Here is a 16,751-nt window from a genome sequence, read left to right on the forward strand (position 1 = left end):
GGGTTAGGCAATATGTATACTTTTTTCTTTTTTCCCTATTTTTATTGAAAATGGATTTTTTCATGCAATATATTCTGATCACAGTTCTGCACTTTCCCCTCCCCAACTCCTCCCAGATTCTCCCACCTCCACTTCCACCGAAATCTACACCCTTGCTTTCTCTCTCATTTGAAAACAAACAGTCATTTAAAAAAATAACAATAAAAAAATGACGTAAGATAGAATAAAAACAAACAAGCTGGAATTGGACAAAACAAATGACAGAAAAAGCACAAGAACCATACATAAATGTACAGGCCTGAGTTCTCGCTGCAGAGATCCCATAAACATACATCAGAAACCAAAGCATGTCTGCAAAAAACCTGCCAAATTTTTTAAAGAGACCTCAAAAAAAAAAAAAAAAAAAAACAAGATACAGATCTAAACAGAGAATCCTCAAGAGATTAAATGCAAATGGCTGAAAAACACTTAAGGAAATGTTCTTAACCCTTAACCATCAGCGAAATACAAATCAAAACTACTGCATTGTTTCCTATGTGTGAAGGTCTCACATCCAGAGGTGCCCCCATTTGTGCCTCGGGACTGTCAAATGTGTTTAACCTAAGTCATCATTAAACGAGCCACTTTTTTTATTTAGCACAGGAAAATTCTGAAAGAAACAAATGGTTTTATTTACCCATAAACAGATCTTACGTTCCTTGCACATTGATATAACATTTCAAGGTAAGAGAATAGATGCCCATTGCAAAGAATTAAGATAATAGAATAGATGTCTACAGCAAAAAGCATTGAGCCTTATTCACAGATAATTAAATGCTAATGTTCACTGAAGGGAAACTGGTGATTATAATGACATGCTTTGAAATAAGTATCATGGGAAAAGTTTGAAACTGAGCATTTATCGAAAAAGAAAAGTTTGATTGATGTATCAAAATTCCCAAGAGAATCATAGACACACAAATGCCATTATTGCTTTACTGATCTCTTCTCTGCCCTCCGTAAAGCTGTGGACGACCTGGATAGTCCTTATCTGTAGTTCCCATACATCCTTAAAAACAAAAAGTAGGACATCACACCTTCCCTGTGTCATCTACCACTATTCTTTCCCAGACTTGTAAAATGCATTTCCACTTCTAAACTCATCTTCCTTCTTCTTCCAGACAGAGGAGTCTCCTTATATCAATGGCAGGTATTATAGTAAAATTATCATTTCCCCCGAGGAGAATGTTACACTAACTTGCACAGCAGAAAACCAACTGGAGAGAACAGTAAACTCCCTGAATGTCTCTGCGAGTGAGTATTTCATTTCTGGCATTAAAACCGTAAGAAAATTTGAAGTTATTCTTCATTAGCTTAACATCTTCAGTCCCATCTCCCTGTACTGCATCATGGTAAGTTTCATGCATTTGTTTCGCATTTGATACCATCACCATGAGGTTATTTTTCTTTTCTTCCTGGTTTCCATTTTTCTCCTATCCCTGTTTTCACAGTTTAAGTCACTTTGTATATTATGACTCAGACACTTTCCCCTACGGTAGGAACCCTCCCAAAAGCAAGGAAGAATAAGAAATGGGTTGCTTGTGTTTAATCCATATTATGGATCCAAAGTCAGATAATTCAATGGTTATCTTAAAACACGTTTATAAAAGGTACACATTTGACACATTTTTAATTCAACTATTAGTTTGCATTACAATTTATTGTATTTTTGTCCTACCCTTACTTTACACAGAAATGCCCTAAATTTGTCCAATTAACAAATTAGTAGTAAAAAAGATATGAGAATTAACGAAATCAGCTTGCAAAAGTTTCCCTTCTCTTATCAGTTTTGAATCATAATGAAAATAGATGAAATTAGAGAAAATTGAAGAATCTGTCAATATTGAAATCCTAGTTTATATGTTTCTGGAGGAGAGAAAACATTTTGAAAAACATGATTTATTGGGAAATTAGACATTTTCAATTCTGTTACTATTCCTGTTGCTATGTTACTATGGCAACCTTAAATCAGGATTGGCCTAGAGTAAGGTTCACTTTTAGACAGTATGTTAGCTGACCTGCTGCCAAATGTTTATTTCTTGATCAGTTGGAATCCTTGCATTAGTATGTTATGAATATAATAGCTAGGAATTTATAGGATGAAACAATTTTTAAAACATAATGGCCTCCAACAGATGGACTAGAATATAAAGTCCCAATGTATTAGCTGGAAAACAAAACTAAACAAAATTAAAATACAGTCATTGACTTCTCACAATGCAATTCCGTGAGTATTGATTTGTACTACCTAGAGAGAATTCATCCTTTTTCTTTTCTTTTTTTAGCCAAACAGATCTTTTTAACACTAATCTGTTGGATGAGGTACTTCAGCTTTCTCAGTATTTAAAACAGTCATTTCAAACTTTGTACTCTCTAAGTACTTAAGATGAGGAATGTAGGACTTGGAATTTTACCTAACATCATGAAGAATTCTGATGCGGACTCGTGCACACTGAAAAATGTTTATGTAATTTAATGATAATCCACAAGAGCACTGAGTTTTAACCAGACTAAGATCATAACACAATCAGAAACTTGGAAGTCTGGCAAACATCTGATAGGGCAGCGTGCTGTTTGATGTATTGAGTACCACATTTATAACCTCCAACCCAGCTCCTGCTTTGAGAACATAACTAATAGTGTCCTTGATACTAGCAAATGAAAATGAATTCTCGCTGGGCAGTGGTGGCATACCTTTAGTCCCAGCACTCGGGAGGCAGAGCCAGGTGAATCTCTGTGAGTTCGAGGCCAGCCTAGACTACAGCTCAAGATCCAGGACAGGCACCAAAACTACACAGAGAAACCTTGTCTCGAAAAAAAAATGAATTCTTCTAAGTAGGGGCAGAAAAAGTTGAGCACAGTTGAGAAACACAGCATTGTAGACTTCATAGGGGCCAACTTGTTTCTCCTAAAAAGAAGTTCTAGTAAAAGATACACACAATAGGAAATTAATATCAATTTTAGATAAATACTGTAGCTTGTTGGTTGTAAATGTTCTCTAATAGATTAAAATATTTGCAATTGAACTACTCTCCTTAAAACAAGATTAATTCCTTTGTAGGGAAGTTCTTACTCTATAAAGTATGGTTTTCCTTTTCTTTATCCTTAGTTCTAGAATAGCTGTTTTATCTAAATATTATTACATCATACAATAATGGTAAAGGTGACTTTCATTTATCAACAAATTTTGTTTTTAATTTCATATTAACATTTTTCATTTCAGTAAGTATTCCAGAACACGATGAGGCAGACGATATAAGTGGTAGGTACTATACTGTAGACTCCTCTTCCTTGACTGTCAGCTCAAGATTTATGAAGTGTCCTTGTCTGAGTGATTTTCTTAGCTGTCCAAAATTTGACTTGAATTACAATACCAAATGAGACAAGATAGTCAAAATTCTGAAAATTTTACCCTTTAAAATCACAAGTTTGCATGTCAATCACCGTAGTGAGCCTTACTCATCATTATTGAGTTAAAACTACACCAGCTTCGTTTGAAACGTCTTAGCACTGGCTGTAATTGCACGGACTTTTCTTCTTTGTTGTAGATGAAAACAGAGAAAAGGTGAATGACCAGGCAAAGCTAATTGTGGGAATTGTAGTTGGTCTCCTCCTCGCGGCCCTTGTGGCCGGTGTCGTCTACTGGCTGTACATGAAGAAATCAAAGTAAGTGGTAGGAAAAGGCTCTTGCTGTTCACAGCCTCCGAATTGGATAGATCCAATGTGCTGATTGTGCTTCTCCCTGCTGTGGGTGTAGTTTCTATAATAATACAAACACATCATCAAATTGGGCATATCATGTTTTGTTTCACTTCACAGTGACTACAGGAGTGACATTAGGGATGTGGCCTGGGGTGTGCTTGTGTTGATTCTTTCTCTTTTTTTTTTTTTTGGTTTTTTCGAGACGGGGTTTCTCTGAATAGTTTTGATGCCTGTCCTGGATCTCACTCTGTAGCCCAGGCTGACCTTAAACTCACAGAGATCCTGGCTCTGCCTCCCAAGTGCTGGGATTAAAGGCGTGCTCTACTACCGCCTGGCCTTAGTTGACATTCTAAATGCAAGTATTTTTGTTATTGTTGCTTTCTGCTTGGGTAGATTTTTTTAAGCACATACTGCCTAAATGGAAAACATTCTAAGATTTTTGTTTGAAGTTGATGAAGATTAGTTAAAAGAATCTACATATTTCAGGAACTGTAAATTGACTGAGTAGTGTCTGATCTGACCAGAAATAAAATTGCCACTGAAGTGAGGATATCTCCCTCTATTCTGATTAAGGGACTTTACTCGATGTAAGGACCTAATTAAAAGGTAGAAAAAAATCATTACTTTGGCCTTAATGAAAACATTGATTAGACAAAGTACTACAAATGCATTTAAAACACTTTATATAAGGTTAGGTTAAAAAAATGATTGGAATTATAAAGTGGTACATGCAAGATGAACCTTGAAGATCTTCTAACATTGGTTATACTGAATATGGCTAAGCTAATGAAGATTATCAGTAAGTACCCCTTAAGTACACCAGTCACTCCTTATCAGTCAAGATTAAGATGGATATAATTTACATAAGACAGACACATCCCTCAAATTAGGCTGATGGCATTATGTATGAGTTCACAGTGACTACATTGTCAGCACAGGGGGAAATGGGAGTCTGGCAATTTGCATGTTTTGAAAGTCCCATTGGTAACTCTAGGCCCCACTCCTGGTTTCAAACAAAGGCTTTAAAATAATATCTTATAAGTGAATAAACTGTTTTTACAACAGAATATCTGTAGCTAATACCAACCTGGAACATAATTTTATGCTTTCACTCTGTCTGAGCTAATTCCTCTAAAAATTCAAGAAATATATCTTATTAAGAGAAACTTGAAAGATAAAGTGAGCTCAAACCTCTGATCATAATCTTACCCTATGAACATGTAGAGATCTGTGTGGAGTTCCCTGGGAGGAGGCACAGCTGAAAAATGTAGAAGTCACAAAGCATGATAACCATGCATTGACCTTTAGTTCACAGTACATCTGCAAAGTAGATACCATTGTTATTCATATTTTACCTTTGAAAGAGACTTTCTTGTGGTGACTAATTATAGTGGACAGAATTATTTGTCTTAAAGGCATGATAACTACGCCTTACTATATCTCATGATGTTTTGCTGTCCTTTTTCCATAAAAAGTTTTCTGCTGTATTTGTGACTGATATGCATGATGTCCATTTCCATATGGGGGGCACAGTCACTCCTTTTTATACAGTTAGATGAATTTCAAGTCCTAAGAGAACTCTTAACATTTTAATCATACTGTGTTAATGGCCAGTATCTCATCAAGACATCAAATGTTCTATGAGTAAAAGAAATGTGTCTGTGTGTTACATTAACTGCTATCATATAGCAACCAAAAATTCAAATCACAGATAAATAAATGCTGGACACTTTGATTAATAATGTCATTAGGTTAGGCCTCAAGCCTTCCTTTTAAAGTTTGTCATTAAATTAAAGGACAGTCTTACATGTGACTGCTACTTAATTGAAAGGTGTGCCAAATTTGGTGGACTTATTGGTAATCAATGTAATAAACTGCAGCACTGGTCATCTCAACTATCAGAGACTTTCATGAAGAATGTGTGGGGTGCTTCGGATTTCTAAATGCAGTTAATCCCTTGCCTGAGCCTCTACAATAAGCTGACATTTGTGCACTGTGAATGAGTGTTCAACCCCTTAAGCCACTGGCAGAGAAAGTTGAGACTCATCATTTCAGTTCAGAATCTCCAAGGCCAGTTTCTGTAATGCAGTTAGTAGAGCAATGGAGTTTTAGCAACATTGGAGGGATGTTCTTTGAATGTGCTATGTTAAACATCATTGGAAAAATAAGAGAAACGTTTTTTTCCAAAGTAGAACTGAAGAGTACATTTATTTGCATATTTAGTGTTTTTTTTTTACATATCCCATATAAATTCATGTACATTTTGTTACCTCATCAGTACCACTTTTCAACTGAGATTCCAGATGTGACTTTGCCTTTGTGCATTTAACATCCTGCCATGGGGAAGGAATATGCCCCAAGTTCAGGGATGGGATGGACCCTCTGTAGCAGGAATCTTACAGAGTCATTAATAAAATCAAACCTGGGGCCAGTTATTGGGGTGTACACTGGAAGATCAGAGAGACAGAACAAGCCACAGCTAACCTCACCTGGCCAACTTCTCAGCTGTTCTTGTTTCCTCAGACTGGAAGCTTCTGTGTCCTCATATCCCAATGGCTCTCAGCTGAACTGTGCTGCTAGAAGCCTGAAAGCTTAACCAGCCAAATGCTTCACCAGCCAAATGCTCCTAGTTTCTGGTCCTCACGCCTTATATACCTTTCTGCTTTCTACTACCACTTCCTGGGATTAAAGGCATGTGTCACCATGCCTGGCCATTTTCAATGTGGCCTTGAACTCACAGAGATCCAGAGGGATTTCTACCTCTGGAGTGCTAGGATTAAAGGTGTGAGTGCCACCATTTTCTAGCCTTTGTATCTAGTGGCTGTTCTGTCTCTGACCCCAGATAAGTTTATTAGGGTGCACAATATTTTGGGGAACACAATACCACCACAACCCTCCATTTGTATTAAAAGACAGGGTTATCCAAGTTTGGAGTTTCTTTCTTGCTTTCTCTCTCTCTTTCTTTCTTTAATTAATTAATTTTTGTACCTATAACTCAGCAAGCATCCAGAAGGGAAAAAAGAAAATGTCCCATTATCCTCTCAAACCACAAATAATAAGCTAAAAGGGAAATAGGATAAAGAGGAAATGTTGGCATATGTAGCTAATTACAGTGTCACTGGCCACTAAGTGCAGAACCAGGACTCCCCTTTATCATGTTGTTTTGACCTGAAAGTCCTCAGAGGAAAGGGTTCACATCAAAATAGAGCATTTGTAATTATAAAAGATCACGGTTCGCTTCCCATGGAAAAATATAACTATGTGGCCCTGTCATGAGTAACCTTGAATCTGTATGTATTTGCTCACAAACTCAATTTCTGCACCTCTAGCATGTAAGACACATGTGCCTTTTAATATCAATATGTGTGTAAACTTATAAATTAAATGCTCAAAAGAGCAAATTATCAGTTTTTGTTCGCTTTTCTAAGGTAAGGGGAAAATGTCCTTCTCCTTGCCATGAGCCAGGTTGTTTTCTGTATAAGTCTTATGGATGCTGGCTGACACAGAGCCGTGCTGTGGAATGCAACAGGAACTTCTTGTTTTCATGGAGTCAGGTTTTTTAATCTTCATTTTCATCTTTCAATATTCTGCTTACTGTGCAGTCTACAGAATCACTGTTAGCTAAGATGGAAAGGCTATTTCCTGATCATTTTTTTTTAACAGAGGACATAAGCATTCCTTATTTTAGTGAGGAATTTCTCAGAACAGTCTCAAAGTACAGGCATGGCAAATTGAAAGTGGTGGCAATAAAACCAACTGTTTATTCTTCTCCAAGTCAAGAAATTGCTGCCCACTGTCAGCTAGGATTAAAGCTCTCTCCTCCACCTCTGGCTTTCCATTAAAGTTGGTCCAAGAGGAGACTCATTCGGCTGACAGCTGTGACCAGGGAATAGGGGAAAATAACTATTATCTTGGATGTGCCGCTAATCACCAGCACAGGTGTCAATGGTCAGCCTGCTTGAGCTGGCAATTTTCCACTGTCAAGGTACCTGTCCTGAAAGCTTGTAGTCATGGCACCTTTATGTGGTGTAAATTGGGCACACTTTAAAATATGAATCATAGACTTTAACCCTGCATTCAGGAAGAATTAATATTTCCTCACACTCTAACAGGGATTTTAGTTGATTATACATAGTTGATTATACATATGCATGTCTGTTTTTTAAAACCCTAGAACTTATTAAATAATTTCAATATAAGTTGTTTTCTTTTGCAAACATAAAATTCTGGGTTTTTGTTGTTGTTGTTGTTTTATTTCATTCAGTGATAGCTCTTAGCGTTGGTTGAACCTATATTCTCAAGAATTCTCTTTGCTTTCCCACTTCCCTACCCCCACTAAAGTATTGTTAAATAAAGCCATCCATAGAGGGCAGTAGAGAGGACTTCTCTACCTTCTCTCCTGAAGACCTCAAAGCAAGTATTTAATCACTTAGCAATATCCTTGGAAAGAAGTCTGAGACTTTCTGAGAAGTCATTGCAGATGGCTTTAGCTCCTTCACAGAATTGCTCTTGCAGATGAAATTGAAACATAGATTTGAACTGGTCTGCTCAGTAGCCATGTGGCCTTTGGCAACAGTTCTGTAACATCAGGTTGTTGAGTCCTATGCCTCACCTAGAGCTTTCTCATGAACATTCATGTTGATCGTCATGCCAGCCGTGTGTGTTATTCTATCCTCTATTTATAGAGAACAAGAGTGTTTAGGAGGAAGGATGTGGCCAGGCTCTTATAGCTCAAAATCAACAACCATTCACACTTTCTTAGTTAGAGTTACTATTGCTATGCTGGAACACCATGACTAAAGAAATTTGTGGAGGAAAGGGTTTATTTGGCTTACACTTCCACATTATAGTTCATCATTGAAGGAAGTCAGGACCTGGACTCAAACAGGGCAGAAACCTGGAGGCAGGAGCTGATGCAGAGACCATACAAGAATGGTACTTACTGACTTGCTTCCTATGAGTTGCTCAGCCTGCTTTCTTATAAAACCCAGGACCATCAGCCCAGGGATGGCACCACCCATAATGGACTAGCCCTCCCCCATCAATTACTAATTAAGAAAGTGATCCACAGGGTTGCTTACAGCCCATCTTATGGAGGCATTTTCTTAATGAAGGCTCCCTCCTCTCAGATGACTTTAGTTTTTGTCAAGTTGACTTAAAACTAACCAAGACATCCACTAAGCTCAAGACCCTGACCCTACCTCACAAGTTACACTTCATGGTCAAGGCTAGAGTTTCTTTCCAATCTCGTCTTAGTTTACTATGATACTATGATTTAAATTTTCTCTTACACTCAAAGTAACCAAAAAAATTACTGATGAAAATTTAAGACAAGCAGTCATCATAACTTACAGTTTAATCCAATTTAACTATTTATAATTTATAAAGAACACATGCTTTGTAAGTGCTTTGTCCTTCAAATAGATGATAAATACTTTGCTAAAGAGAATGATTTAAAGAAAAATTTGTCTTTGTCAGTTGGAGATGGAGTTCTAACCTTTGTAATTCTTTCAAATCTCTGGAAACTTTCCAAAATTTAAAGATATTTATTCCATCTGATTTGGGACATCATACTCAAAACAAAAACTAAAGGACCCAAAATAATTTTTAAAGGGAAGAGAACTCTCAAACCGCTGAACAGAGAACTATGGGAAACTAATGAAAGCCGAGAGTAGAATTAGTCTTCCCTAGGGAAGAGCGTGCCAATGGGTTATCCTACAGGAAATGGTCAGCCCTGGAGATGTTTACATACAAGTGATACTATACAAACTGAGCTAGTTATATTTAGCAATATATATGTCTATGCACGTACAATTGTGCGTGTAATAATAGTTAGTGTAAAAAGAAGCCATGAATTCGAAAGAGAATAAGGAGAGGCGTATGGGGGAAGGGTTTAAAGGGAAGAAGAGTTAAAGGAAATGATGAGATTATATAGTATAATCTCAAAAATGAAAGAAATAATTTTCTTAAAAAGTAAGAACAAAAATTGAGAAAGAAGTTCTCAACAAAGTGCATGCAACTCTTACCTGGACATACTCAGTCCAGGGTGTCCAGTCCTCCCACCCCATCCATCATCAGCAAGTGTTTCTACTTAGCACCCCTGACAGTGGATACATCTTAGCAGAGTTGCACAACTGTGCAACACTGTACAGAGTCTTCATCCAAAAGGCTGGAACTCTAAGCCTTTGTTACTTATTAGCTGTGTGACTGCAGGCAAGCTTATGAATTTCCCTGTAAAATCAAAATATACTAAGAATAAAACAGTTTCATACCTGTGAAGAATGTGGTTTATAAATTTTAAGAAGTCGCCGGGCGGTGGTGGCGCACGCCTTTAATCCCAGCACTCGGGAGGCAGAGCCAGGCGGATCTCTGTGAGTTCGAGGCCAGCCTGGGCTACCAAGTGAGTTCCAGGAAAGGCGCAAAGCTACACAGAGAAACCCTGTCTCGAAAAACCAAAAATAAATAAATAAATTTTAAGAAGTCATGATTCTCAACATATTCTATTCATACATTTCAAGTCTGTGTTATACACAATAGCCCCTTTCCCCATTTTTCAAGCAAGGATTGTTCCACTTGGTTCAGCCTGGATAGACATACTGAAGGACGCAGGGATTCATCCTGAGGACCACAGCTTCCCTGGAGAGAATTCGGTCACCACCTTCATCCTGGTGCCTCTTTCTTTTCCCTCTTATTTTATGGATTTACATAATTTTACAATGACATTTTGGACAACTGTAACCACCTAGAGCATAAATAGGATTGGAAATTAAAATGCTATCAGTTGTCGCATTGTCCTTTCGCCCAATTCCTTCAATTCTGCACTTTTCAAGCATTTATGTTTTCAGCCCTGTTACTCATGACACTTCTGCCTCAGCATCTTTTTTACTGAGATCAAAGGTGTTTACCACCATGCTCACTTTATTATTTCTTAAAACGATGAGGAGTATTCGTTTCAGTTTACTTGGCTGTTAGTCCTTCTAGAGCTTCAGTTCGTTAGAATGCATCTGAGATGTTTGTGACATTGCTTTAGTCCAGTGGTTCTCAAGATGTGGGTCACATCCCCTTTGAGGGGGTCAAATGACCCTTTCACAGAGGTTGCATATTGAATATTTACATTACAATTCTTAACAGTAGCAAAAGTACAGTTGCAAAGTAGCAATGAAATAATAGTATGGTTGGGGTCACCACAACGTGAGGAACTGTGTTAAAAGGTCGCAGCACTAGGAAGGTTGAGAACCACTGCTCTAATCTGAAACTCTTACCATAATGGGCTATCTATTGATAGGAAGTTACGTCATGATCTTCTTTCACTTTGAGTTCTGCTGGACATATTTTCTCTTTACAGAGTTTCAAGTTGTGAACTTTTGGAATATTGGGCACTTTAATGATGTCTCCTTTTCTAGATTGTATTTCTTTTAATCAAAAATGATTAATCCTTTTCACTTTTCTCAAAAAAATTGGGCTTCTACCCATTTTCTATTTATGAAATCCCAAAGGTCTGTATGTTAAAATCTTGGTCTGTGCTGGGAAGAGAGCACAGTTGGTAAAGTTCTTGCTTTACAAGCCCAGTGACCTAAGTTCTGTCCCCAGAACCCACATTAAAAATCCAGGTTATGGTGGCTCACACTTGTGACCCCAGCATTGGAGAGGCAGAAACAGGTGAATCCCTGGAACTCTCTGACCAACTGGTCAAGCACAATTGACAAGTTCCAAGCCAATGAGAGGTTTAGCCAGAGAGAGAGGGAGAGATACAGGTGGATGGTACTTCTCTAGGGACACTCAAGGTTATCCTCTAACCTCCATATACAAGCACACACACAAACACATGTGCATACATGCATGTACACACACACATTCACACACACACATCCAAAAAAATTTACTTTTTTAATTTTAGAATATATATTGAACTATTTTTATAGTTACGTTTTCATTTTCAATTTTTTTTCTATTTTAGTGCTTGAGGTGTTAATAAGCTCATCTGATGAGTTACAATGATTTTGTGATTTCCACTTTTTATTAATTGGCCTTTACAATTTTGCAAACATATATAATGCCTGTTTTATAAGCCTTTTCTGGCTATTTAATTATTTGAGTTTGTATTCACCTAGTTTTCGTGTCATTACAATGACGTTGTTCTACTTAGTTTTAGTGATTTTTCATTAGTTGCTGGGCATTTTGATATTATGTTGTTATACATGGAGTTCTGTATGGAGTGGTACTCAAACTGCTGGCAAATCAGCTTGTCCCTTTGAAGCTTCACTTTAAATTTTATTAGGATAGTATATCTGATTTAGGAGACAGACCAAGCATCAAGGAAGCCTCCTGGGAATTTCCCATGCTCATCTCTGCAGTTTCTCCTGTCTCTAATAATTCCCTTCACCTCATTCCCAAGAACTGGTCTTTCCCTCTTTAAATCACTGAGATCCATATGCTACTTGGGCCCTCATTTTTGAAGCACAGTCCAACAAGTTTGTACAGGCAGAAAGTCCCTGTGATCAGAGAGTATAGCTCATTTGGTTTTCTTCTCTGAGAAATCACAGATCTTGCTTATTCCTGTAACCACTCCCCAAAAAAGGTGAAGTTTTCATTTTTATGTTTTAATACTTTAACGTATTTATGAACAGAGAGTTAGCCTAGTACATATTATTTCCACATGCTCACACATACTGAATGTTCATATAAGTGTCAACTCAATTATTGAGAAAGGGATATGGAATTCTGCATTTTATCTATTCACTCTTACAGTTCTTTCAATTTGGGCTTTATATTTATATTAGGCACATATACTTCTAATTTGTATGACTTCTTAATACATCAAAATTTTATCCTTAGACATAAAATATAACCTATCAATATTCCTCATTATGAGTCTCAAGTTGTCTGATATGAACATAGCTATACTAAGCACACGGTATTTTTATAAGTATGCCCTTTCCCATATTTTTATCTTCAATTATTTCACTATATATTTAAGAAGTATCTTTTTGTTTTGTTTTGTTTTGTTTTGTTTTTTGTTTGTTTGTTTTTCGAGACAGGGTTTCTCTGTGTAGCTTTGTGCCTCTCCTGGAACTCACTTGGTAGTCCAGGCTGGCCTCGAACTCACAGAGATCCGCCTGGCTCTGCCTCCCGAGTGCTGGGATTAAAGGCGTGCGCCACCACCGCCCGGCTGAAGTATCTTTTTTTATTAAGAAGTTTTTTTGTTCATTTTATATACTAACCACAGATCTCCCTCTCATTCCTCCTCCTACTCCTAGCCAGCCTCCCCCTACCCCAAACTCACCCATCCCCTCCTCCTAAAAAATAAGTCCTCCCATGGAGTGTCAGCAAAGCCTGGTGCATTCAGTTGAGGCAGGTCCAAGCCCCTCCCCACTGCATGAAGGCTCTATAAAGTATCCCATCATAGGTAATGGGCCCAAAAAAGCCAGCTCATGCACCAGGGATAGATCCTGATCACACTGCGAAGGCCCCTTAAACAGGCCAAGCTACACAACTGTCTCCTTTATGCAGAGGGCCTAGTTCAGTCCCATGCAGGCTCCCCAGCTATTGGTCTAAAGATCATGAGTTCCTACTAGTTTGGTTCAGTTGTCTCTGTAGGTTTCCCCATCATGATCTTGATGTCCCTTGCTCAGAAGCATCTCACATATCACTTATAAGATAAAAAGAAAGGGAATGGAGTAATGATGTAATTATACATATAATCTCAAAACATAAAAGAAGTAATTTTTACAAGAGATGGTACTGAGATAAGATATGCTTTCTCATTTGCCATTATTTCTTTAATGTATAAAAACTATAGTTATTGAAGTATATAGTTAATAGCCGAAAGGCTACTCAGGATACCCTTTCTGTCTGTGTGATCACAACGCCTCCTGAAACAATGGTGTAGGATAGTATTCCAGCTCTGTCATTTCAGTGTAGGACTTTTAACTTTCCCTACATGTGCCAGGAGCTGTATTGGACAATAATATCATTAAGACAAGAAGAAGGAAATAGACTGATGGGTTGGTCAATGTAGTAAAATAGATGTCTCCTATGCTCAGGTCATATTCCATCCTTTATATTATGTGTTGTGGATAAAATATAAGTAAAACATGCCCTTTAATCTCAAAAAAAATCTAAGGGGTTTATCCATCTTCGATAGTGCTTGGCAGATGTTGAAGAGAAAGTTGTCTTTCTCTATGTTTTAGGGCAGAGGATCTCAGGATGTCCTAAGGGACAGACCACATATTGAATGAGCCTCACCCAAATGGCACCTAAGCCCTGCACTAGCAGAAACCTTGGTAGAGCTATGCTGATTTCCCTCATTATCTCTGTTTAACAACAGAAAGACAGGCTCCTACCTGCTACAAACTACATTGCATGGAGCCAATACATTTTTTAAAATAGTGTCAGCATTAAAAAAAAAAAAAAAAAAAAAAAGATTGGAAAAGCACAGAGTAAATACATACAATAAAAAATCAAGACAAAATTAGAGAGGGAAAACAAATAACTAGCTAATGAGAATACTACATTTAATCAGCAAGAAGACTAAAATATCCATAAATGCTGAACTAACTATCAAGAAATCAAAAGAAGACAAGAGGCAAGTAAGAGAATAAGAAACAGGACAGGCCCCCAGGAACAACCTAAATTATGTGTCTGAAACCCTAAGAGGACTAAAGAGCAAACAGCGCCTACTGGTCAAAGTCCAACCCATGACTACTTTACCACTAACTTTGAATGTTACAGACTTATGGCTGAGTTTCACTAAAAGGCAAATACCAGTGAGTACATATGTTATGATTCTGTTAATCTATAAATTACATGAACAGCTAAAACTGTCCTGTGGAAACTGAAGTTGTGTTATTTATGGGGGCAGCAGTACCTATGAGGGAATTTAAAGGTCTGCCACTGTTTTATATTCTGAGTCTAGTACTATTTATGTTTATGTAGGTAGTTTTTTCAAATTTCACTAGATTTTCCTCTTGATAGGTACATTAGCTTGGGTGGGTGTTATTTTTCAACACAGCATTTCACAAAGATTCATAGGTTTCCTCAAAGTCTAAGAAATCATCAAAACCAGCCTTCCCACCTTTATAGCTATAATCTGTATTAATCATATTTTGCGGAGGGATGTAAAATCTGAGATAAACAGCAAAAGAAGGAAAAATGAATTTGGCCCCATAGTTTCTGTGGCTTCTACATTGGCTGGGCCCACTGCTTTGTGCTTGATGAGATTCATGGCAATGCATGTCTATTGAGATAATGGGGCTCCCTCAAAAACAATTTATTTTTAATATCAAAGAATGGAAAAGCTGGCTAAGAAAGGATAACAATTGCTTCTCTGGTACCATGGGGAAAATTAATCCAACTTACACCGGAGTCCAACAAAATTGTACAATCTGGTTTCAAAATTATTCTTGTCTCATCAATTATTTTTTTTTTTTTTTTTAAGATTTATTTATTACGTATACAGTGTTCTGTCTGCATATACACCTGCAGGCCAGAAGAGGGCACCAGATCTCATTACAGATGGTTGTGAGCCACCATGTGGGTGCTGGGAATTGAACTCAGGACCTCTGGAAGAACAACCAGTGCTCTTAACCGCTGAGCCATCTCTCCAGCCCGGTCTCATCAATTATTTAACTCTATCCTACTTAAGGACTCGTTAATTTTTTTCTTCCCAATGTGTTGTTATGTACCAGTCTGTGCAGATGTATAATTGCCCACCCTAACCCTTACTTCTCAGAAATATTTTCAAACTAGAACAGTATTTTTTTTTTAATTTGAGTGACTATGTGATATCTATTTTATCCTCCTGTAGAACTGCATCCAAACACGTAAACAAGGACCTTGGAAATATGGAGGAGAATAAAAAGCTAGAAGAAAACAATCACAAGACAGAAGCCTAAGAGAGGAGAGGTTTCAGGTGTCCAGGTAGGTGGGACTAGGGGCGTGGTTTGTAGAGGCAACTCCTGGGAAGTGGGGAAGCCCTGTGGGGGTGAAACCCAGGCTTCACTTGCAGATACTTCTTAATTACAGCTCCCCAAACAGGAAGAAGGTTTTCAAAAGGGAACATCAGTGACTCATTGTTTTCAGAAGAATGGATTCTTCCCAGTCTCCTCAACCTCCCCAACATAATTATTATCCACTGAATAATAAAATCCATTTTGGAGATTTTTTTTTAACATCTCATTTGCATTTTGTTTTTTAATGCCAAAAAATTTTCCTGCACACAAAGAAGCTTTATTTTATAAGTTGGTATTTAGGTTTAGTAAGCACAAACACTAAGTTTATTTTTAAAACCCATTAGAATAAATTTTAATATATAAATACTTTAATCCAAGGATATGGCATAATTGTTGAGTGTATTTATACAGTCATCTCTCCAGTAATTTTAATGAAAAGGCTGACAAGCTTGTGTGTGTGTGTGTGTGTGTGTGTGTGTATATAATATATATTATATATATAATGTATACACACACACACACAGGCTTTCTTCTCCATAGTACGTGTATATTATGTTTGTGTGAGTATATATGCATACAAGTACCTACATGTGCACATATGTGTGTACTAGTGCAACATATATTGCATAAATTCATATATATTAGTGCATCTGTATGATTTTTAAGGCAGCCTTGAAAAAGTGTATATCTCAATGATATTGCCACATACAACTTGATCATTTTCTTTTTGTTTGGTTGGTTTTGGGTTTTGGTTTGTTGTTGTTGTTGTTGTTGTTGTTTGAGACAGGGTTTCTCTGTGTAACAGCCTTGGCTGTCCTGGAACTCACTTTATAGACCAGTTTGGCTTCAAACTCAAAGAGATCTGCCTGCTTCTACCTCCTGAATGCTGGGATTAAAGGCAGCATGTGCCTGGCTCATTTTCTTTTTGGGTCCCCTTGAGACTAACAAACGCATCATTTGGATTAATTAGTCTGTGTGTCATGGAGATAACTGCTATGACTAAGAAGGTGTAAAAAGCTCAACTGTGCCAGATGGTGGTGGCACATCCCTTTAATCCCA

General features: G+C 37.5%; 1 protein-coding gene across 1 annotated transcript in view; it reads left to right on the forward strand.

Annotated features, from left to right (window-relative positions):
- The window catches only part of Alcam (activated leukocyte cell adhesion molecule), a 182,440-nt gene extending 166,780 nt beyond the window's left edge, over positions 1-15,660 (forward strand). Inside the window, exons 12-15 of the mRNA XM_059277074.1 lie at positions 1,161-1,293; positions 3,263-3,301; positions 3,588-3,705; positions 15,548-15,660. Coding sequence (XP_059133057.1) covers positions 1,161-1,293; positions 3,263-3,301; positions 3,588-3,705; positions 15,548-15,635 — 378 coding nt within the window. The 3' untranslated portion in view covers positions 15,636-15,660. The remainder of the gene's footprint in view (positions 1-1,160; positions 1,294-3,262; positions 3,302-3,587; positions 3,706-15,547) is intronic.
- Positions 15,661-16,751: the final 1,091 nt, after the last annotated feature.

This window comes from Peromyscus eremicus, chromosome 12, assembly GCF_949786415.1.
Source record: "Peromyscus eremicus chromosome 12, PerEre_H2_v1, whole genome shotgun sequence".
Lineage (NCBI taxonomy): Eukaryota > Metazoa > Chordata > Mammalia > Rodentia > Cricetidae > Peromyscus > Peromyscus eremicus.